The 23,790-nt window shown below is 47.5% G+C and overlaps 1 protein-coding gene across 6 annotated transcripts; it reads left to right on the top strand.

Moving 5' to 3' along the window:
• Window positions 1-8,547: 8,547 nt before the first annotated feature.
• Window positions 8,548-23,575, top strand: LOC140614699 (L-lactate dehydrogenase A chain). 6 transcript variants are annotated; one of them, XM_072793839.1, is made up of 8 exons: window positions 8,548-8,657; window positions 14,564-14,713; window positions 16,984-17,101; window positions 18,054-18,227; window positions 19,088-19,261; window positions 20,702-20,819; window positions 22,165-22,288; window positions 22,867-23,575. In XM_072793839.1, exons 1-8 carry the CDS (start codon window positions 8,589-8,591, stop codon window positions 23,029-23,031), a joined length of 1,092 nt encoding a protein of 363 aa, XP_072649940.1. In that variant the 5' UTR covers window positions 8,548-8,588; the 3' UTR covers window positions 23,032-23,575. The 6 variants fall into 6 exon arrangements, with proteins under 6 accessions (XP_072649940.1, XP_072649945.1, XP_072649943.1 ...); XM_072793844.1 differs by lacking the exon at window positions 8,548-8,657 and adding an exon at window positions 12,123-12,271; XM_072793842.1 differs by lacking the exon at window positions 8,548-8,657 and adding an exon at window positions 12,577-12,733.
• Window positions 23,576-23,790: the final 215 nt, after the last annotated feature.

Here is a 23,790-nt window from a genome sequence, read left to right as displayed (position 1 = left end):
TGGTAAACATTGTGACAATGACTGGAATTTGATAAACACTTATCCTGCTGAGTTGCAGCTAGCTTGTGCTACATGATCCAAAAAGGAGACTTAAGCACATTTCTTTCCAAAATAGCCTTGGGATGTGTGCTCTTCCAGAAGGAGTCCCCAAACTGGAATGGAAACTGAGGATTGCCCAGTGGTAGCCTTTCTCGCAGAAATCTGTTTGTTTCTGAGCAATGAATGTAGAAACGCTTCTGTCCTGGTTTGAGTTAGCTGCTTCTGAATTGCAAGAGGCTATCTGCAGAGGGTGTGAGCTGGAATAGCAAAGCCGATCTCCTAGAAACTGCTTCCCTCTTAGGGTTGTATTTCTGCTCCTAGGGACCTCCCTTCCTTTGCACCTTGCTCCTGTTGCCCTGAGCTGCAAGGTGAGCATAGGGGAGGGGTTGATAATTGACAGTTACCTGGTATGTTTAGTTCTTAGCCTCAGGGAGGGCATCTGGCTGCTTGCCTGTCTTCGAGTTCCTGGCATATCTCCAGCCCAGACAAGGCAATGCCAGCTGGGAAGCATGTGGTATCAGAGCTCTCCTGGCTTCTGGGGGTTGTCCCCCTTACTAGATTGAGCTCTTGAGAGCTTCCCAGACAGTGTCCCAGAAGTTCAATATTCTAGATCTCCCCAAAGGGATAGAAAAGGGAACTAATATTTATTGAGCACCATTTATCATGCCCAGAGCTTTACATTTTAACCTCACAACAATTTATGAAAATGGTATTATCCCCATTCTACCGAGGCTCCATGAGATCAAGTAACTTGCCCAAGTTCTCATAGTAATTGGTAGAGCCAGGAGTCAAACCCAGAGTAGCATGAGGCCAAAACAAAGAGCCATGGTGGGGGAAAGACACTGAGCCGAACCTGTCTCCTGGAGACGCATGCCTCCCTTGGTTGCTGTCTTAGACATTGCATGACCATCTGTCTTTCCAACCTGTGAGAAAAAGAAAGCAGGAAAGCCAGGGCCTCCCCGCAGAAGCTGCCTTTCTGAATCCATGCAAGAAGCAGAAACTGGCCTGTTTGTGGCAATGGCCAGGCCGCATGGCCAGCTTAGGATGGCCAGGACACCTGGGTGTTTTATTTTATTTTATTTTTTTAAGATTTTTAAAAATTTGACACAGAGAGAGCATACAAGCAGGGGGAGCAGCAGGCAGAGGGAGAAGCAGCCTCCCCGCTGAGCAGGGAGCTCAATGAAGGACTCAATCCCAGAACCCTGGGATCATGACCTGAGCCAAAGGCGGACACTTAACCGACTGAGCCACCCAGGCACCCCACCCATGTATTTTATATCCTAGACTAGAAACATCATAAAAAAGTAGGAAACTGGTAGCCCCTCCCTGGCCAGCCCAGCCCCGTATATATAAGTGACTATAATACTAAGGAATAAGGTGTTTCTCTTTTAATAAGGTGAATGTTTAACTGACTTAGCCACCCAGGCACCAGAAAGTGTTCCTCTTTAAAAAACAAACAACCAAAAAAAAAAAGTCGGGATCCCTGTGTGGCTCTGAGGTTTAGCGCCTGCCTCCTGCCCAGGGCGAGATCCTAGGATCCCGGGATTGAGTTCCACATCGGGCTCCCTGCATGGAGCCTGCTTCTCCCTCTGCCTGTGTCTCTGCCTCTCTGTGTGTGTCTCTAATGAATAAATAAATAAATAAAATCTTAAAAACAAAAAAGTCGAAACACCACCACCACCCCCCAAAAAGACAAAACAAAGTTGGATAAGGCAGGTGTTAATATGCAGGTTGTGGAGCAGCCCTCACCTGAGGAAGAGGTTAGGCTAGGCCTGGGTGCAGGGCCAAGAATAATCCTGAACCATTTACAGTCCAAACTAGATGACAAACTGTTAGAACAGTGATCACAAACCCAACTCTCTCTTCAGCTCATTTCCTGTGATAAGGAAGTGGTTTGTTGAGTAATCCCCCTGTGCTAAGTCCCTTTGTTTGCATTAAAACTATTAGATGGGTTCTGTTATTTTCCCTATCTCACAGCTGCATAGGGCTTACAAAGTGACTTGCTCAGAAACACCCGGGGCAGTAGGAGCAGAGTCGGGGTGGGGACCCAAGTCTGTCAGGCTCCCAAACCAGAGGTTCGCACTGAGGACAGGACAGGGAGTTCGATGCAGCCTAGAGGAACGCAGTGCAGATTGAGGCCCTGCGGCCTGTGCCTCCTTGTCCTGTAGGAGATGAGAAAAGCATCTGGGGGGCGGGGTGGGGGGGCGGGGGCAGGAGGGAGCCGTCTATATTCTGAATGCCCCGGCCAGGAGGATAACGGGCCTCCTCAGAGGGGGTCACCAGGGCTTTGTGTTCGCCACTCCGCTGCACCCTCGGGTCTTAGCAAAATGGCACAGAAGCAGGCTGGCGGGGGCTGCCCCAGATAATCACTTTGCCCCCCGGGACATTCCTGCTGCTCACATCAGAGAGGGAGCAGCCCATGCGCAGCGATGCCTCCTGTAAACCTCATCCATTTTCTGCCTCATTAGATCGCTGAGAGTCTGCAGCTCTGGAGAGTCCTCTTCAGGAAGGCCTGGCAATGTCCTTGGGAGCCTGCGGGGAGCTCTCCATTGTTGCTGCTCCTGGGGGCCCCAGGCCCTGCTCCCCACGCTGGAGCCTGCCTCGATGCCTCCTGGGCCGCATGTCTCTGAAGCCTCACTACGGCACACCTGGCCGCGCCACCCTCGACTCAGTTCCTTTCTTTTTTCTTTTCTTTCTTTCTTTTTTTTTTTCTTTGAAAGATTTTATTTATTTATGAGAGACACAGAGTGAGAGGCAGAGACACAGGCAGAGGGAGAAGCAGGCTGCATGCGGGGAGCCCGATGTGGGACTCGATCCCGGGTCTCCGGGATCATGCCCTGGGCCTAAGGCGGTGCTAAACCGCTGAGCCACCCGGGCTGCCCTCAGTTCCTATTTCTAAAACAAAGAAAATGATGCTCCCTACTCTACAGGGTACTGGTGAAGATGAAATTGCATAAGGCATGTAAAGGGTCTGGTGGGAGGGCTAGGTGCATGGTAATGTTCAGTAAACATCGGAGCGATTATTCTGGCAATTCTCACAAAGCCTGGACCCATGAGGTTTGGCCTCCTGGCACTGACTAAAATCCACCCTTCAGCAACCACAAGGAATTTCAAAATAGCTCAAATCCTTGGTTGGCCCTTCGGCCAAGTGGGAGCGGGGATCACAGTGAGGACCACAGCAGCACAAGCTGAGAATCCTCCCTCCCCTGCAGCCCACCACAATCAGGCCACAAAGTTAGGGCAGATCTTTTTAAATCCCCCACCCCCACTGCCTCCACAATTCCCCTGGAGATGTTTACCCCGTTTCTTTATGATGTGGATTAACAGCCTGCAGACCAAAATCCTTCTCCCCTCTACCTTCCAGTGCAGTCTTAGGCCATCTGGGTGTTGGTGATTCTGCATTACAAAAGCTCAAAGAACCAGTTGTGCAAAGACAAACTCTCCCTCTGAGATTGGAGGGAAAGGTGAACAGGAGCGCTCCAGGGAGCAGGGGAGGCTGGGAACTCTGGCCCGGCTGAGGTACATCTACCGTGTATACACAGCCAAATTTCAGGCCCACTCCTATCCTCTGCCAGGAGCGCGTTGTTGGAAGCAGAGATTTGCACAGAGGGTTGAGAAGAAAAGCGTGAGGAACCAGAGCAGTTCCACTTGGCACTCGGATTTCTTTTTCTTCTGGAAATAGAACCTCTCTGAAGCCTTGGGATTGTGGCAGCAAGATCAGCTCCATCCCTGCCCCTGGGTGCCCGGCCAGGCCCCCTCCTCCTGCTCCATAAGGAGAGCTGATGAGGGGGCAGTTCTGCCCATCCTCCCATTCTCATCAGGATAGAGGTTTCTACAGCCTCACCAGTACAACAGAGCCTTTGACTCCTCATTGATAACCCTCCTCCCTGGTTGAGAGCCTGCCAGCATCTCAACTGCCCCAGGAGCCAATTTGTGGGGTGAGGGATGGCAAGCAACTGGGACCATTGCCTAATCCATTGCACTCTCTCCTGCACCACCACTGTCCCCTGTGCCAGGAAGAGCAAAGTCTGAAGTTTTCAACTTTCACCCATTGACCCCCAAAGAGGGTTTTTTTTTTAATTTTATTTTTATTTATTTATGATAGAGAGAGAAAGAGAGAGGCAGAGACACAGGCAGAGGGAGAAGCAGGCTCCATGCCGGGAGCCCGACGTGGGACTCGATCCCGGGTCTCCAGGATCGCACCCTGGGCCGAAGGCAGGCGCGAAACCGCTGAGCCACCCAGGGATCCCCCCCCAAAGAGGGTTTAACACGAGAGCCCCACTACCTGCCTTGAGGAATCAATTCCACATGGGGGCGAGGGGGTGGGCTTCCCAGGCCGCCCCGTTTCGGGACCTTTCTCTAAGAACTGATGGGCTGAAGTCCTCCAGGGGGCCCAGCCTGGCTGCCTCCCTGGGCTGTTTGCAGGGATGCCGCTGCCGCTGCCGTGTGGTGGGTCTGCGGCCACAGTCAGCCTTCCTGGCGTCTACAAAGGAGCTCTGCCAAGGGTGCCGGCTCTGGATTGTTGCCCAAGGCAGGAAGCTGAGGCCCTTAGTTACTATGGAGATGTTGGCACAGCCTGTGCCCATCTGTGGTTGATGGAGAAGGAGGAGAAACGTGGTTGCTTTGGAACTAGCTGAGGCTAAGGGGAGAGTCTGTGACATCCTGAGCCTGCTGCTCAAGGAGCCTGGAGAGGAGGCTGAGGCTGAGGTGGCCTCCTGCCAATCCCGTAGCTTTAATGCCTGGGGTGTGGACTCCTGCACAGTGAGGCCTCACTGCCAAGCTGCCAACCTCAGTGAAAGGCTGTTGGAAGAAGCTCTGATACAGTGGAAAAACCCCAGGATTCGGAGGCTAGAGTGAGAGCCACACCCAAAGTGCCAGGAGAGCCCAGGCCGGTTGAGAAGCCCATGTGTCTGGCGCAGTGAGAAAGTACTAGACTCATTGGGAGGTTCCAGCCCCATTAGTCACCACCACTGAAACACTATGGAAGCCAAGAACACTTCCCGTCCCTTCACTGAGCCCTAGTTCCCCACAGTGAGTATCCGCCCTGTGGGCCAGAGGAGAGTAGGGGAGAGGCTCTGCAACTGAAGCAAAGCAGGGGCAGGCGAGACAGGCTGGCCTCCTCCTGATTCAGTGGGTAGAGAAGGGCCACGGCTGGGAGGGCCTCCCCTCGGCTTTCCTCCCTTCTGTGGCTAAAACTGGAGGATGAGCTAAGTTGAAATGTCCTTTCAGAGGGCCTGACACTGCAAGTGTGTTTGTACAAAGGGCAGAGTTTGGCCCTGCACACATGCACACTGTGCAAGCTACTGGAGTGCCAGGGAGAGGGAGGCTGATTAGATAAGGCTCTGGAGCAGCCCTGGGGACAGATGAGCCGCCTGGACCTCTCCAGTCACAGCCCGGTCCCAGTTGCCCTTTGAGAACTCAGGGGCCGCCTGGCTGAGTGCTTTCCAGGCTGTGAAGCACAGCAGGGACAGGGAGGTGCCGGGGAAGGAAGGACCATCTGGGCCTGCGCGGTCCTCCTGGCTCCTTTCCAGCGGTGTGGCCTGGGCCAGGTCCGGTGTTTGAGGTGTCCACAGTCTCACCAGTAATGTGGAGGTAAAAATTCCTGCACTGCTTTCTTCTCCTGGTTGAAGTGAAAACGCCACCAGGGACAGCCACCCTGGGCTACGCACAAATGAGGGATCAGTGGGCTTTCTCTAGCTGCAGGGGGAGCCTTCTCCTTGTCTGCACCAGGCCCACCAGAGCCTGAGATCCTTCTTGGAGTGCCTGGCAAGCTCTCCTTTGCTTCTCTTAGCAGAATCTCATGCTCCCCAGGGAGCCAGAACCCCTTCTAGGACCCTAAAAATATGAGGTGGGCCTGCCTTTTCAGGCCAGGGTCCTCTGAAGAGGCTCAGGTACAGGCTGAACCTGCTTTGTGAGGTTTAGGTAGACGAGTGGTGGCTGTGTAGAGCAGTTTAAGCAAAATCCCAGGGCCCAGAGACCCAAATTTCAGTGAGGGCGCCCTGCCAGTCAGCAGCAGCACAGATAAGAAGACTCTGTTCCTTGCCCACACTGCAGCCCCAGGAAATTATAAACAGACATGTCTGGCTTGATTGACAATTACAATTGCTTTGATCCTCTTAGAATTTTATAAGAAATTAGCCTTTAAAAAAAAAAAGATTTCATTTATTTATTCATGAGAGACACAGAGAGAGAGGCAGAGACACAGGCAGAGGGAGAAGCAGGATCCCCATGGAGGGCCCGATGCGGGACTCGATCCCGGGTCTCGGATCAGGCCCTGGGCTGAAGGCAGACACTCAACTGCTGAGCCACCCAGGGGTCCCTAGCCTTCTTTTTTGAGCGAGGGCTTGGAATGTAATTTCCCATTTGGTAAGGTTTAAAGAATTCCTTAACGAATCAAAGAGAGATGGGTTCCTATTATCAGTAATTTGTCTTCAAAGCCCACTGGGACTTTTCGTGAACCAATTCAACACCCAACCGTGCCTTGGGAAGTTTGAACTCAGTTTTGGAACTAATATGGGGGGACAGGAGAATGCTAGCCATGGGGTTCCAGTTGCCATGGGAGCAGCCGGGCCCCTCAAATGTCGGCCTCCACCCCAGAAGCAGCCCAAATCATTTCCCAAAATGGAAGGTGGCTTTGCCTCTGAGTTCTGAGCAACTGTAAAAATGAAGGTATGTGCAGAGGTTGGTTCAGTAACTCAAAGGCTCCCTAGATGCTAAAACTGGCAGAGACCCTCATATGTTTAGTCTAGGATGTTGAGACTACAGAAGGAATGTGACTGCCACAATGGCACTCAGAGGTCCATGACCAATCCAGGGCAAGAACCCAGGTCTGCTGACCTTCAGGGCAGTGTCACCTCGCCACCAGGCTGCCCACTCATCTTTGCTAAGCCATGCCTGTCACTGTCCTTAACACCCAAGATGTTAGAAAAAAAGGTTATCACGGCTTCCCACAATCCTCCCTGCGGTGATTAGATAAGGGACATTTTATGTTATGCTGGGGATTGTGTAGCTTGGAGAGGCCCTAGGACTCCTTCTGTAGCACTGATTTTAGGGGTCCTCAGTTTTGAAGCCACTTATATTCTGGTGACAGTCTTTGCCTTGGAATGTGATGGAAATGTGATGGAAATGTGATGGAAAACTTGAGGCTCACGCCCTGCCAGGGTAGGATGGAGAGAAAAAGGCACAGGTCTCATTTCTCTTCCTTTGATAGGAAGTGACTGTAAGGTGCTTTAGTCCTTTCAGGCTGCTGTAACAAAATTCCACAGATTGGGTGGCTTATAAACACCAGAAACTTATTTCTCACAGTTCTGGAGTCTGGGAAGTCCAAGACCCAGGCTTCAGCAGATGTCTGGCGAGGGCTCACTTCCAAGTTCATCAACAGCTATCTTTTCACTGTGTCTTCACACGACAGAAGGGGCAAAGGAGCCCCTTTTTTAAGGGCACTAATCGGGACACCTGGGTGGCTCAGTGGTTGAGAGTCTGCCTTTGGCTCAGGGTGTGATCCTGGGGTCCTAGGATGGAGTCCCGCATTGGGCTCCCCACAGAGAGCCTGCTTCTCCCTCTGCCTGTGTCTCTGCCTCTGTGTGTGTGTGTGTGCGTCTCTCATGAATAAATAAATAAAATCTTAAAAAAAAAAAAAAGGAGACAGAAAGGGGCACTAATCCCATTCATGAAGACTCCACCCTCATGTTCTAATCACCTCCTAAAGGCTCCACCTCTCAATACCATCAGGTTAGGGATTAGGTTTCAACATCTGAGTGGTGGTGGGGAGGGCAGGGGGCCCACAAACATTCGCTCTTTTTTTTTTTTTTATAAATTTTTATGTATTTATGATAGTCACACAGAGAGAGAGAGAGAGGCAGAGACACAGGCAGAGGGAGGAGCAGGCTCCATGCACCGGGAGCCCGATGTAGGATTCGATCCTGGGTCTCCAGGATCATGCCCTGGGCCAAAGGCAGGCGCTAAACCACTGCACCACCGAGGGATCCCACATTCGGTCTATAGAAAAAAGAATCCAGAGTTTCTGAGGTGGATTCTGTTAGGTGAACACGTAAGGGGGGATCCCTGGGTGGCGCAGCAGTTTGGCGCCTGCCTTTGGCCCAGGGCGCGATCCTGGAGACCCGGGATCGAATCCCACGTCAGGCTCCCGGTGCATGGAGCCTGCTTCTCCCTCTGCCTGTGTCTCTGCCTCTCTCTCTCTCTCTCTCTCTGTGTGTGTGTGTGACTATCATAAATAAATAAAAGAAAAAAAATGAACACGTAAGGAATGAACTCTGGAGGGAATAACAATGCAAGCCAAAAAGAGAATCAGCACCTGACAACGAGGGCAGCCTGCAAGAGGGGTGGGGTGAAGGGTGGGGGGAGGCACCAGGGTACCAATATAGGACACCCAGGAGCATTTGAGGAGCCAGGGTGGAGTCTTTGGCTTCCACTCCCATCACGTGATAGGTGATGGGCGTGGGGGGATGACCGAAGCAGTCTTCCAGGGGCAGGCACCTGCTCTCTTGGCACATGCACAGCAGCGCCTGGCCTGTCAGGAACAGAGACTGATGAGATTGTCTGCATCTTGGGCCCTTGGGCAACTCAGGAAAGCCATCTGCTTTGCAAACATGAAACAGGTGAAAAAAAAAAGGAGAGACTGTGGGGGCTGTGGAGGGTGTGTCAGGGAAGTGAATGTCTTGTGCAGTTGTGGTTAGAGTTAAACGTTCTGAGCTTCTTCTGTATTATTTACAAAACTTTCCATGACCTTGTAACTACTTTGCATTCACTCTATCTCTCCCATTCTCCAAAAACATCTAGGACTTCCACTGACCACCAAAAAACAACAAAAACACCCAAATTTCATAGTCTGGCATTTAAAGCTAAAAATTCACTAGACACACTTCGAATTTCCTGCCTCCATTCATTTGCTCACACTGCATTCTCTGCTTTCTCGACACCTGATCTTCAGCAATTGAAGTCTTTCTTTTTCTGGGCAAAGCTCAGATGCTGCCTCTCCTAGAAAGCCTTCTCTGATATTCCTGGCCAAAGGACCTTTCTCTCTTCTGAATGCTAGAGCAAATTTTTTCTGCCTCTTTTGTGGTAGTGTTCTAGTCTATCTTACATTTTTTTTTTAATTTTATTTATTTACTCACAAGAGACACACAGAGAGAGAGGCAGAGATACGGGCAGAGGGAGAAGCAGGCTCCCCACGGGGAGCCCATACGGGACTCCATCCCAGGACCCTGGGACCATGACCCAAGCTGAAGGCCGACGCTCAACCACTGAGCACCCAGGTATCCCTCTATCTTATATTTTAACCATAGAGGTGCTGTTGGTCTCCCCTCATTAAATACTATAGTCTTTGAAGACATATAAATTTGTCTATTCATTGTTATACCCCAGCACCTAGCATAGTGCCCTTTGCATAGTAGGCACCTAATTCAAAATATATTTATAAAACAAATAAATGCACGTGCTGGGAGTATGGAGATAAATGAGAAAGTTTCTGTCCACGAGGAGCTCACAGTCTAGTGAGAAAAAGAAAGGGACAGCGATAAGAATTAGCTTAATATAAAGCTCAAGCAATAGCACTTGATCTATAAGTACGTGGGTTTTGGGAGGGTCGGGATGGTGGCAAGGTGGAGAACATTCCGGCAGAAGGATGGGCCTAGGTAGAAGTGCATGGCATAGATGGGGAAGGCAGAAGGAGCCTTGGGACTGCCATTTAGGAAGCATGCAGGAAAATAGGAGATAAAGCCAAAGAGAGGATGTGGGCACTGGATGACAGAGGGCCTAGAGGGCCTTCCAAGGAATTTGGATTTTAATATTGAAGCCCTTGAATGGGGAGCCATTGAACTTTCTTGAAGAGGACTGTAACAAACACTTAATGAAGGAATGACTCAGCACTGTCTTTCGGGTGGATACCATTCTTTGGCCAGGACCATTTTAGGAAAATCTTATATTGGTTACTGAGTACCACTCACTCTCTGAGGCCAGCCTGTCCCCTGCTCAAGCCACCTCTTTGTGAGATGTTCCCTTTTAAGAGGGCCATTCTTTTTTTTTTTTTAATTAATTTATTCATGAGAGAAGGGGGCGGGCGGACGGGGGATGAGGGGGGGAGGCGGACAGACACAGGCAGAGGGAGAAGCAGGCTCCATGCAGGGAGCCTAATGTGGGACTTGATCCCAGGACTCCAAGATCACGCCCTGGGCCAAAGGCAGGCGCTAAAACCACCGAGCCACCCAGGGATCCCCTAAAAGGGCCATCCTTGAAGAACACTTTGTTAAGTTGGAAAAGTCTGTTCTGCCCTCTGAAACAGTGCTTTTCTGACTCATCCCATGGGTCCTACATTCTGTTTGGGCTTTAGTATAGAAATTCTTCTTTTTAAAATTTATTTATTTTTAAGATTTTATTTATTTATTCATGAGAGACACACAGAGATATAGGGAGACACAGGCAGAGGAGAGGCAGGCTTCATGCAGGGAGCCCGATGTGGGACTCGACCCCCGGACTCCGGGATCACGCCCTGAGCCAAAGGCAGACGCTCAACCACTGAGCCACCCAGATGTCCCAGTATAGAAATTCTTCTACGTGGAATGTACTAGGGTTCTCCAGAGAAACAGAACCAATAGATGTAATGAAATTTATTATACGGAATTTGCGGGGCACCTGGGTGGCTCAGTGGTTGAGTGGCAGGCTTTGGCCCAGGGTGTGATCCCAGGGTCCTGGTATTGAGTCCCACATCAGGCTCCCCACAGGAAGCCCGTTTTTCCCTCTGCCTATGTCTCTGCCTCTCTCTCTGTCTCTGATGAGTAAATAAATAAAATCTTAAAAAAAAAAAAAAAAAAGGAATTGGCTTAGGCAATTGGAGGCTGAGAAGTCCCAAGATCAGCCATCAGTAAGCTGGAGACTCAGGACACCATGTGGTATAAATTCCGGGCCAAGTCTAAAGGCTTGAAAGCAGGAGTGCAGATGGTATAAGGACCAGGGCAGGAGAAGACTCATGTCACAGCCCAGCAGACAGGCAGGGACACCCAGTGGCATCTACTGTCTCTCAGTGTAAAAAAACTTTCTGAGCCTAGGACTGGCTGGGCCACCTCCATAATTTGACTTTTGTGGAGTTGGGAGTGAGGGGTGGAGATGGGACAACATCCTGTACAGAAAAAAATCATAGGCTTTGGATTCAGTCCTAAATGACCTGAAATCACTTATTAGTTGTATGACCTTCGCAAAGTCACTAATCTCTTTGAGCCTTGGCTTCTTATCTGCAAAATGGGGTAATTATGCGTATTCCAAAGAAATACAGTGAAAAATGAGTATAGGTATTACTTAGTTTGCCGCCCGAGACAAAGGAGGTATTCAGTAAGTGGTACTTGTTTTATTCATATTTATAAAGTTAAGTAGAGGCTACTGTTCTGCAAAGAAGAAGGAAGCTGTGCTTGGAGTGAGTTGTGAGGTGTTTTAATTTAGGGGGCTGTAAACTTTCTGCCTAGATTATCTTTAGAGGTCGTTCTAGAGTCCTCCTGGTGAGAGTTCTTACCTGTCTGCTCAGCCTACCTTCTATCCTTTGAGCTCTGCCTTCCTGCCAGCAGCTGTGGTCACACCTGGTAAGTAGGCAGGGGCCCAGCCTAACTGAATGAGGCCATTGTTGCAAAGACCGAGTGTCCACAGGCAGTACTGCTATGGCCCTGCCCTGAGAAACAATGGGGAATCTGTGGCTGGCCTTCAGCTGGTCCAGCTGTGTGTGTTCCAGGTGAGAGCCTAGGTTTCGCGGCCTCCTAGAGTGATGAGAAAACCATTAGGACATGCTTGAAAGATGCCCTGCTTTTCTGGAACTGAGGTTGGCATGTTCCCTTCAAAATCAAGAAACCCATAATTATGGATCTTTCTCAGAACTGGACTCTAAGTTGGTCCCAGGTGCAAAGGAGGACGTAGAAAAATGATGCACGCCCTTGAGAGAATCACTGTCCGCCAGGAGAGCCGAGTGCCACCCTTCGCTAATGCAAGCCGGTTTGAAGGAGACGCAGCTCAGCAGATGCAGCGACAACGGAGATACCAACTGTGTGTGTGTGTGTGCGCGCGCGCGCGCGTGTTACCAGATGATGGGTGGGGTTTAAAGAAGATCTAGAGGAGGAAGGCAGGCCAGGCAAAGGAAGGGCACCAACAAAGACTAGGGCTGAGGCCTCGCTGCGAGCTGGGGGACTTGGAAGGTTTAGCAGCAGCGCCAAGTTTCGGGGATCACTCGAGCTGGGTAAGGACGGAATGATGCTGCGCTAGGCATCCCCTCCCTTCCAACAAACTGTTGAGTGCCTTCGTGCCAGCAGCGGTTCTGGGCAGTGGGAAACGGGGCAAGAGTCGGCGCAAGCCTCTCCTGAGGGTCGGCCCGGCGGGATCCGGGCTGCGGGCGGGGCTCTAGGGGCCAGAGGCACCGCGGCGCGGGCGCCCCCCGACGTCCGCAGGTGCGCGGGTCCGCAGGTGCGCAGGTGCGCCCCCCCGCGGCGCGCGCCGCCCGCGCTTCCCCCGCCCCGCCCCGCCCCGCCCCGCGCGGAGCCCGCCCCTGGCCCGACCCACACGTGGGTTCCCGCACGTCCGCCCGGCTGCCCCCGTGACGTCAGCCTCGCGCTTCCACTTAAGGCCCCTCCCGCGCGCGGCCCCGGGAGTCGGAGCCGCCGCCGCCGCCGCCGCCGCCGCCAAGTCCCGACGTGCACGCCCGGTACGGGGTACGGTGGGGCCCGGCGCGCCGAGCCGGAGGCGGGGACAGCGGGCGGCCCCCGGGTGGCTTGGTCGCCGCGGCCCGGGAGGGGGCCCCGCCTGGGGGGGCGCTGGGGACGGTGGCGGACCGGGGCGGCGGCTCTGGTCGGGCCGGGCAGCCCAGGTGCACACGCGTGCGCTGTGCCCAGGCGGTCGGAAGCCCGGGTGGATGCGGGACGGCCCGGGTGGGACCGATCTGAGCTTGAAGTAGGCGAGCGGCACCGAACTCGAGGTCCGGGTTCCCGAGCGCCCCGAGCCCCCCGAGCCCCCGCAGCTGAGTGTTGGCGCGGGGCACGGGGTCCGAAGAAGGCGGAGCGCGGCCCGGGGCGCCTCTTAGCCCGGGACGCGGAGGGGCGGACCCCGCGGGGCGGCTGCCGGCGCAGGCTGACCTTGCGAGCGGCCGCGGGCGGTGGGTGCTGGGTGGGCTCCGCGGCGCCCAGGCGAAACGGGGGTCCGAGCCCTCCTGCGTCTCACGTGGGACCTTGAGGGCACCTGGTACCCTCCACTCGTTTTGAGAGGTGGGGCCACCTAACGCTGGGCGGGGGTCCGGGCACGTCGGGGGCCCCAAGGTGGGGAGCAGCCCCGCGTTCTGCAGGGCCCCCCCCCCCGGCCCCGCCGGGCCCCAGGCTGCAGGTTTGGTGAAGCCAGCTTCTAGAAATAGCCGCGATCTGTAAGGAGAGACCCGACTCCAGCCCGGGGCCTCTGGGCTGCCTGCCTGGACGCCCTCTCGGATATTCTTGCCCTTTGGGGGGTGGTGTCAAGACTAGACGTGGCCTCCGCGATGCAGCCGGTGATCATCTTTCCAGGGGATGCAGAGCGGGGTCGGATTAGCCGAGCTAAGCCCCCCACCCCCACCCCGCGCCGGAAATGGGGCATCCACCAAGGATCTAGGAACTTTAGGGCTCCGGGCCTCTGCAGCTTTTTTTTTTTTTTTCTTTTTTTTTTTTCCCGCTTCCTGTCCTGAAGGTATTTCCTCTTACCGGTCCTCACGCCTTTGCAACATGGATCGCGGCGGAGGCCGCACGAGGCGCCTCCCTCCCTGTTGGTTAACAGCAGCCTCTGCGGCTTAAAATGCGGCGGCGCGGGAGGCGGCCGGCTGGGCCCCGGCGAGGTCTAAAGTCCGCCTCGGGGCCGCTGCCTCGCGGGTTCGCGGTCGTTTCCGCTCGCGGGCGGGGCTCCCCCGGCCGCCGCCGTCGGGGCTGGGGCCCGGCTCTGCAAAGCCGCGGAGCATGCGCTCGAGCCCGGCGCCGCGCGGGGCGGGGGCGGGGGCGGGGCGGGGAGGGGAGCCCTCGGGCCCTGCGGAGCCGGCCTTCCGCCGCTGCAAGGGGCGAGTGCGCATGAGCGGAGCTTTCTGCACGGCCTCGGGCAGCAGCCGGGGGCCTCCACGAGGCCGTTACGGGAGCTTCCTGCACGTTCTTGTGCTCCTCCCTTGAGGGTTTGCGGGGAGCCCTGGTGACTGGAGCTGAGCTGCAGTGATTTTTGCGTGAGGCCAGGCGGCCCCGCTTGGGGTTAATCAGTCAAGATGAGTGAATCCTCAGGAAGCTATACTTACACCCAAACATCAATATTATTTTTCCAGGCCAAGGTGAGATCCTTTACACCAAGGTCTTAGCCAAACCAGACCCTGGCATTAGGTCTTTCACCATTTCTCTATCCATGTTTAGGCTTTTTTCCTTTCCCCTTTTTAGGGGCAAGTACCCCCAAAGGAAGTAAAATAAGCTCTTTAGGAACAGCTTTTGGTTAATAGCGTTAATTTAAAGAGGATGCACTGACTGTTTTTTACCCCCTATAGATTCCTTTTGGTTCTAAGTCCAAAATGGCAACGCTCAAGGATCAGCTGATTCAGAATCTTCTTAAGGAAGACCATACCCCCCAGAATAAGATTACAGTTGTTGGGGTTGGTGCTGTTGGCATGGCTTGTGCCATCAGTATCTTAATGAAGGTAAGTGAGAGCCAATCACTCTGGAAGCCATCCATCCCCCCCCTCCCCAAGAATTGTATTAATCACATTGTATATACAAATATTCAGGTTCATGCACTCATTCAAAAAGCTTTTTGTGGAACAAACTAGAGATGTGTGATGCCATACCGAAAGGGTATGTGTACCAAAAGTTATTAGGCAGGTTACACAATTCCTTAAATTCACTTTACCGTATTTATGTGCATGAATTGCCTATAAATGAAGAAGAGTCCATGCTTTTAAACCAGCTAAATTTATTTTGGAGTAATTTTTGAGTTGAAAGTGATAACGTACATTTGGTAAAATTAAAAATCACACTAACTGTGGGAAATCTTGTCTTTCTCCCATAAAAATCTCCATTGCCCCTCACCTTGAATAGTAATTTTGGTACCAGCTATGGTACCAAATTTAGTAATTTGTAAATGAATAAAGAACACGTTTTACAGTAATCAAGCCTAGTTTATATAAGAAAAAAATCAAGGCAGTTTGTAATATTAAAATATCTTTGAAGTTTAGGTTTGGAGTTCCTAATAAGGGAGTGAAATGATTAATTCTGGCTTTTGAACAGGAAAGGACTGAAATAAGGAACTGAAGGCAGAAATGAGCTATGCAGAGGTTGGGTAACAACACATTGCTTTATATGTGATCTTAGAGAGGCCACATAGTGTAAAAGTTTCCCCCACTATCCTAAAAGAGAGCATTCCTATGGAACCTTTGTGAAGCTGAAATGTTGTAAAATGAAGAGGCAATTACCATTAATTTCCATGGAAAATTTTTTGAGCACTTTCAGACCCAAGAAATAACCTTAGGCTTTTCTGATACCTTAGGACACATCTTGCTAATGGATGTGCAAAGTAAGGTACAGATGCTCACACGGTTCAAATCTATGACAGCTTGCTATTGAGATGCTGGGTAAGGTTCCTTGGGGAAGGAGCTTGGTAGTACCTAGGGTGTATGCAACCTCTGTAATAAGGGCTCATGCAGAACAAACACTGAATGCTATTTTGCTTTTTGCCTGTTCTCATAAAAGCAAAAATCCTCTTTGGATTTCTTTCAGTTGGTGAAAACAGGTACTAATATTAGATTTTGTGTAAAAGTGAATTGGGGGGATCCCTGGGTAGCTCAGTGGTTTAGCACCTGCCTTCGGCCCAGGATGCGATCCTGGAGTCCCGGGATCGAGTCCCGCATCGGGTTCCAAAACATGGAGCCTGCTTCTCCCTCTGCCTGTGTCTCTACCTCTCTCTCTCTCTCTCTTTCATGAATAAATAAATAAAGTCTTTTAAAAAAAGGTGAATTGGCATAATGAAAACTTCTAAAAAGAGGGGATACCTGTCGAAATTCTTAATGCTTTCCCACTTGATCGGAAATTGATGCCATTGATGTTTATCTCACATCTGTGAATAATCTGTGGTCTTTTCCTGTGATGCTCTCTAACTCAGGTGTGTATAAGAGTAATTGCCAGGTTATTATATATATATATTTTTTTTTTTTTACGAAGATTTTATTTATTTGAAAGCACGAGCACAAGCAGGGGGAGGGGTAGAGGGGGTGGGAGAAGTAGACTCCTGGCTGAGCAGGGAGCCTGAGATGGGGCTTGATCCTAGAGCCCTGAGATCATGACCTGAGCTGAAGGCAGATGCCCCAGGTTATTGTAGTATTGGTAACTTGGGGAATAAATCTGTTATACTATACTAGCTCAGCTAATATAACCTACTTTGTTATAACAATTCATATGTATTAAAGCTATTGTTGGTGCTCCTGGTCTGAGATGCACCTATGAACATTTACAGGTTCAGTTGAAAGGATCTTTTTAAAGAATTTATTTATTCGTGAGAGAGAGAGAAAGGCAGAGACACAGGCAGAGGGAGAAGCAGGCTCCATGCAGGGAGCCCGATGCGGAACTCGATCCTGGGACTCCAGGATCACGCCCTGGGCCGAAGGCAGGTGCTAAACAGCTGAGCCACCCAGGGATTCCCCAAAGGTTGGTTTAGTGAAGAGAAGAGATCAGTACTTCTTCCTATGCATGGGTCATCTGTGAGTCCGTTTTTATTTTATTTTTTATTTTTTTATTTTTTATTTTATTTTATTTTATTTTTGTGAGTCCGTTTTTAAATGGGTACTTGCGTCTACTTTGAAGTATGTCCTGATATTAATAAAGTAGCAGAATTCTATGCTAGAAATACAAAATTTGCATGCCTTTCTAAAACTTGGAAGTAGCAGTTTTACATTTGAGTAAAAATTTTGTCTTTTAGGACTTGGCAGATGAACTCGCTCTTGTTGATGTCATGGAAGACAAATTGAAGGGAGAGATGATGGATCTCCAGCACGGCAGCCTTTTCCTTAGAACACCAAAAATTGTCTCTGGCAAAGGTTGATTTCAACAAGTTTATATTGTGGTCTATGCTAGACTTAATTCTCTGTCACGCTTGAAATCCTGCCACTTCAAAGATTTATTTTTTATATAGGAGCCTTTGAACAATTTTGCCTTGATAATCTGTTTATATCAAAGTTTCAATTTCTAGTAAATGGTTCTAAATGGAAATCCAATATGTCCTAGTAAGGAAAGCATCTGAATCAGAATGTAATTAGTAAAGCTCGTCAGGTCCATGTTTAACCATATTATTTCTAATATTTAATATACTTCCCCTGCTCCTTTCACACACTAATACAAGGTTGAGAATAGGGTAAATGAGCCTGTTCAGATATTCTTGGGCCTTTCACACTTATGAGCCCTTGTCAGGCAACCTGGACATAAGTAATCAAATAGTCTTCTGTTTAACGCTTGAAAACCGTGGACTGCTTATCTATGGGCTGAGTTAACCATCCTGTGCCATAGGGTATCTAGAAGTAAGATATGCCTGATAAGTGTAAAGTTGCCTTTGCTTAAAAACAAAAACCAGCCTGTCTTTGGGCTGGTATGATCACAATAAAGAGGTTAATAGGAAGAGGAGAATGGAAGAATGAGCACGAGCTTAGGTGGCAAAAAAAATTGGGAGATATAGCTCATTTGATTCTTTCCAACTCTTCCCAGATCATTATATATTATAATATAAAGTCACAGTCTAAAACGAGACTACAAGGGAGGTGTTGATGCACTCTTCCTTCATGTTAAGCAGCCAAAAACTAAAGGAGGAGATGGGGGTAGGAGAGTGGCATTATAGGCATTTATCTGTATTTACCCATGTGTGAAAGGAAGTAGGGGAGATGATAAAACACTGATAAAACTGTCCATCACAAAAAAGTTTATGGGACAAATTTTTGCTGGCTAGGTAATAGAGTTCTTTTAAAGGCCCTCATCTGGTTTTTGTTCACTTTTGTCTAGACTACAATGTGACTGCAAACTCCAAGCTGGTTATTATCACGGCTGGGGCACGTCAGCAAGAGGGAGAAAGTCGTCTTAATTTGGTCCAGCGTAACGTGAACATCTTTAAGTTCATCATTCCTAATATTGTCAAATACAGCCCAAACTGCAAGTTGCTTGTTGTTTCCAATCCAGGTGAGACTCTTAATTACACAAATAGATGAGCTCAAGTAAAACTGGTGTTCTATGTGATGTTCTGTATACACGTGCTTATTTCTCATATTTTCATTTTCCTTGTATGAATGGATTTGCTAAAATAGTTAAGTTTATTATTATTATTTTTTACTTTTTTTTTTTTTTTTTAAAGATTTTATTTATTTATTCATGATAGTCACAGAGAGAGAGAGAGAGGCAGAGACACAGGCAGAGGGAGAAGCAGGCTCCATGCACCGGGAGCCCGATGTGGGACTCGATCCCGGGTCTCCAGGATCGCGCCCTGGGCCAAAGGCAGGCGCCAAACCGCTGCGCCACCCAGGGATCCCTTATTATTATTTTTTAAAGATTTTATTTATTTGAGAAAGAGCAGCATGAGAGGGGGGAGGGTCAGAGAAGGAGACTGCACTGAGCAGGGTCCCTGATGTGGAGCTCAATGCTCTCGCTCAGGATCCAGGATCATGGCCTGAGCAGAAGGCAGATGCTTAACCAACTGAGCCACCCAGGCACCCCTAAAATAAAGTTGAGTTTAAAATAACAAAGGAGGTACAATGCCCTTGAATGTATTTAGAACTTAAAAATTATTCGCCCAAGAAGGTCTTTAGGTGAGGTGTAAGTTTATGAATAAGGTGCTCTTGGTGCACAATTTATTTTCATTAAGCCACCCTTCTTGAATACTTAACGAATTTGCTGTATTATGCAAATATAGAGGTTTAAAAATTTAACAAAAATACTGATTGATCATAATCAGTATCAAGATTCATACACAGCCATATATCTTGAGTAGCCAGACATTATCTAATAATTTACGTAGTATCTTTGCCTCAATGTTTTCTTCATAGTGGATATCTTGACCTATGTGGCTTGGAAGATAAGTGGCTTTCCCAAAAACCGAGTTATTGGAAGTGGTTGCAATCTGGATTCAGCCCGGTTCCGTTACCTAATGGGGGAAAGGTTGGGAGTTCACCCGTTAAGCTGTCATGGGTGGGTCCTTGGAGAGCATGGAGACTCCAGTGGTAAGCATAACTTATTTCCTCTTTTTGTTTTCAAAAAGACTGTGTAAAATATTGATAGAAGTTTCATTATTAAATCAGAGCTGAAATCAGATAATCCATTCATTGGAGTAGAATGGTTTCTAAAAATCTGCCTTTTGCTATAATTACATGTTAAGATTTTAACCATTTTATATGGTACTTTATGGCATGAGGGATGGGGAATGAAATTTCTTTTATTTCTTACAATGACATATTAAAATAAGAGGATAGTTCCTAGGATGACCTCAGTCCTTTCATATCACAGCTGTCTATACTTGACTTAAACTGCGTGACTCTAAAAAGGTCAGCCCATCCAAATGAAGTGAATGGAAAAATTCTATCACAGTTGAAGGATGTTATGATTTGTGCAGAGTTCTCAGTTACTTATGCCAAGTAAATTCCCCCTTATGATCTCATATTATCTATATTTCTCAAATATGTATGGATTAAACATCCTAATAGGTTAGGAAAACAAGTTAGAATCTGCTGAAAATTCTCAGCTTTATAATCAATGAAAGCATAAGAGTAAGGGCATTGGTAGTCTTGACCATCTACCCAAGGCAGGTAATCCTCCCTAGATAAGAAATGATAATTAGAAAAATGTCAAAATTACTAGTCTTGTTTCCAAACCCAATTTTGACTCCTCATTGCTTAAAAGGCCAGTACTCAAGAGGCAAGTTTTGACTGGGAAGGAATATGAGCTTTATGCAGGAGGCTGGCAACCTGGGAAGAAGACAGACTCTTAGATTTTGTTTATTCACAGGAGTCACAGAGAGAGAGGCAGAGACACAGGCAGAGGGAGAAGGAGGTTCCCTGTGGGGAGCCTGATGCAGGACTCGATCCCAGGACCCCGGGATCACAACTGGAGCCAAAGGCAGATGCTCAACCACTGAGCCCCCCAGGTGCCCTGAGAAAGCAGGCTTTTATCCAAAAGCCAACTCAGGTTTCTGCTTGGCCCAGAGAGTTTTGAATGGGTTTAATCAGTTAAGGGAATGCAGTGGTCTGTGATATTTCTTGTTTTTTTTTTTTGTTTGTTTGTTTGTTTTTTTTAAGATTTTATTTATTCATGAGAGCGAGAGAGGCAGAGGCACAGGCAGAGGGAGAAGCAGGCTCTATGCAGGGAGCCTGATGTGGGACTTGATCCCAGGTCTCCAGGATCATGCCCTGGGCTGAAGGCGGCGCTAAACCGCTGAGCCATAGAGGCTGCCTAAAGTTGTGGTTCTTTATTCCCCAAGACCAGTAGTCGGCAGATCTCAAAGAAGGTGAATTACTTCTGTTATGGATAAGGAGTCTTAAGTCAGCAAGCAAGGAGTGTGTTGACTTGAAGCAGGTTAATAATTAATCCTTAAGACTGGTTAGAATGCTATTACTGTCTGCTGGATGGTGTGCAGAAATAAATGTATTCTATACTGTTTCTTTTAGTGCCTGTATGGAGTGGAGTAAATGTTGCTGGTGTCTCTCTGAAGAATCTGCACCCTGACTTAGGCACTGATGCAGATAAGGAACAGTGGAAACAGGTTCACAAACAGGTGGTTGACAGGTAATAGATCTCATAATTTGGCAATACAGAAGATTAAAACATTATTTTTACTTTAAAGTTTGAAAGTTTAATAACATTTGAGTACTTAGAAAACATTTTTCGAGGGACACCTGACTAGCTGGCTGAATTTAGAGATTACTTAAAAATAATAAAAAATAAACTTTTAAAAATTTTTATAAAGAACATACTATAAAACAGAGATAAAGTGCTCACTTTGGCAGCACATATACTAAAACAGAGATAAAGATATTGAAAATTATAAGTGCAAGTCTTTTTTTGCTATAGTTCTGTATAGTATAAATCTTTTTGTGCTTGTAAGTCTATCTTATTTGAGATTCAGTCCTCAGTAGCATATATGGTTCGTTCAATTAGGGATAAGATTCTGTTTATTTATCTAACGTTTTATTTATTTAAGTAATCAAGATCATGACCTGAACCAAAACCAAGAGTTGAACTCTCCACCAATTGAGCCACCCAGGCACCCCAAGAATTTTTAAATCTAATTTCCTGTTACAGGCTTTATGAGTAGAAACAAATAACTTGTTCGTTCAAATGATTATAAAGTTTCAAACAATGTCTAGGTTCATAATTGTGCTAAAAATGTAGATATTAACTGTTAGAAATTGTTTAAATAGGGAATCTTTCAGTTTTGATTTACTTCCTATAAACCATGAATGTGGTCATGTGTGGACCTCAGGTCCATAGAATTGAATATTGAATCACGATTGATTTAGGCAAGGCCCTCTTATAAAAACTTGTGAACCCACCATCCAACCCAAGAAACATTGACAATGGCTGTTAACTAAGTATAGCATAGTGTTGAGTTAGAAACACTAGTCTTCTGCTGGTACTTGGATGTGCATGAGTTCTGAGCTCTTTCCCTCACTCCTCCTTTGTTTGAAATACAACTACAACTACAACTCATCCTTTGTTTGAAATAATCTTGAGTCAAATACTATACGTAATTTTGTAGTAACTTTTTAAAATTGAGCATTACATTTTAAAGAATCAAATTTTTTTGCATGTAGGTATAGTTACTTGTTTTGACAGTTTTGTAACATTCCATTGTATTGAATACGTTCTGTGTATGTACCACAACTTATCCATTCCCTGTTGGAGAGCTTATTATATCATCGGGCTTATTGCCAGGGTTTTTGCTATTACTAATATTACTGTTGCGAACATCCCTATACATAATATCCTGGTATACATGGCAAGTGTTACTCAGGTATATACCTGTTACTCAGGTGTATATATATATATATAAAGCATGTGTTCAGTGAAAGCTGTATCTTTCTCTTACCTTACATTTTCCTACCTTTCCCTGTCCTTCCCTACCCTACAGTGCCTATGAGGTGATCAAACTAAAAGGCTACACTTCCTGGGCCATTGGACTTTCTGTGGCAGATTTGGCAGAAAGTATAATGAAGAATCTTAGGCGGGTGCATCCAATTTCCACCATGATTAAGGTAGGTCTATGTAATGATACACTGTATTTGCCATTATTTCCTGGCTTTTAAAAAAGATTCTTCTGTGAAAGCAGTTAGAGTCGTTGTCAATCGTTGATTTAAGTGACATAATTCACTCACAGTTTTCTTTTTTGGAGAGAAATGGTTGAGCTTTGGGATTAATGTCTACTAATACTGTGTTCACCATACCTTGTCTACTTGTACGATGTTCACTGCATAGATACTTGAGAACTTACTGATAATAAGTTGAGGTAGGTGGAAGACCATAAAAGAAAAATTTTTTCCTTTGGAGGAAAAAAAGAAGTCCCACTCAAGATAGAGTTGCCAGGATGTTATCAATAAAAACTTGACAGTAATATGGATAATGGCAATAATTTAGATTTTCTATTAGAACAGAAATTCTTTTGGTATTTTGATGACTTGTACTGTTCATAACATCCTAACTGAAAATGTGGAAAGGAATTTCTACTTCTCAAGTTGTACTAAATAAATAAGTTTCATAATTGTAGAGAATTCAAGTCTTAGGAGAAACCAGAATGCATAAACAAAACATAAAATATTTTTCATTTTGTCTTCAGGGTCTCTATGGAATAAAAGATGATGTCTTCCTTAGTGTTCCTTGCATCTTGGGACAGAATGGAATCTCTGATGTTGTGAAGGTGACTCTGACTCCTGAGGAAGAGGCCCGTTTAAAGAAGAGTGCAGATACACTTTGGGGGATCCAAAAGGAGCTGCAGTTTTAAAATTTTCTAATGTACCATGTCACTGTCTAGACTACAACAAGATTTTAATTGGAGGTTGTGTATGTTGTCCTTATTATCTGACCTGTTACTCAAGTCGTAATATTAAAATGGCCTAAGAAAAAAACATCAGTTTCCTAAAGTTACACATAGGAATGGTTCACAAAACCCTGCAGCTATGTCCTGATGCTGGATGAGACCTGTCTTGTGTAGTCCTAAATTGGTTAACGTAATATCGGAGGCACCACTGCCAATGTCATATATGCTGCAGCTACTCCTTAAACCAGATGTGTATTTACTGTGTTTTGTAACTTCTGATTCCTTCATCCCAACATCCAACATGCCTAGGCCATCTTTTCTTCTTCAGTCACATCCTGGGATCCAATGTATAAATTCAATATTGCATGTATTGTGCATAACTCTTCTAAAGGATCTTATTTTGTGTACTATATATGTCAGAATATAGTGTACATTGCCATATAATGTAAAAAGACAATGCAACCAACTGTCATACCAACTAAAATACCAAATAAATTTTGAACAGTGAGTCTTTTTTTTCTGAACAGTGATTCTAAAGATAAAGCAAGCTGCTACTTACATTCTTAAGCAACATTGCAATGATTTTTTTAAGGTGTATTGTTTACTAATGATCACACTTTATTTTTTAAAAAGATTGTATTCATGAAAAGACAAAGAGAGGCAGAGACACAGGGACCCTGATGTGGGACTCCAGGATCTCGCCCTCAGCCAAAGGCAGATGCT

The sequence above is a fragment of the Canis lupus genome, chromosome 23 (assembly GCF_048164855.1).
Source record: "Canis lupus baileyi chromosome 23, mCanLup2.hap1, whole genome shotgun sequence".
NCBI classification, from domain to species: domain Eukaryota; kingdom Metazoa; phylum Chordata; class Mammalia; order Carnivora; family Canidae; genus Canis; species Canis lupus.
The sequence above is the reverse complement of the archived record's forward strand: the minus strand, read 5'-3'. Positions and strand labels throughout refer to the sequence as shown.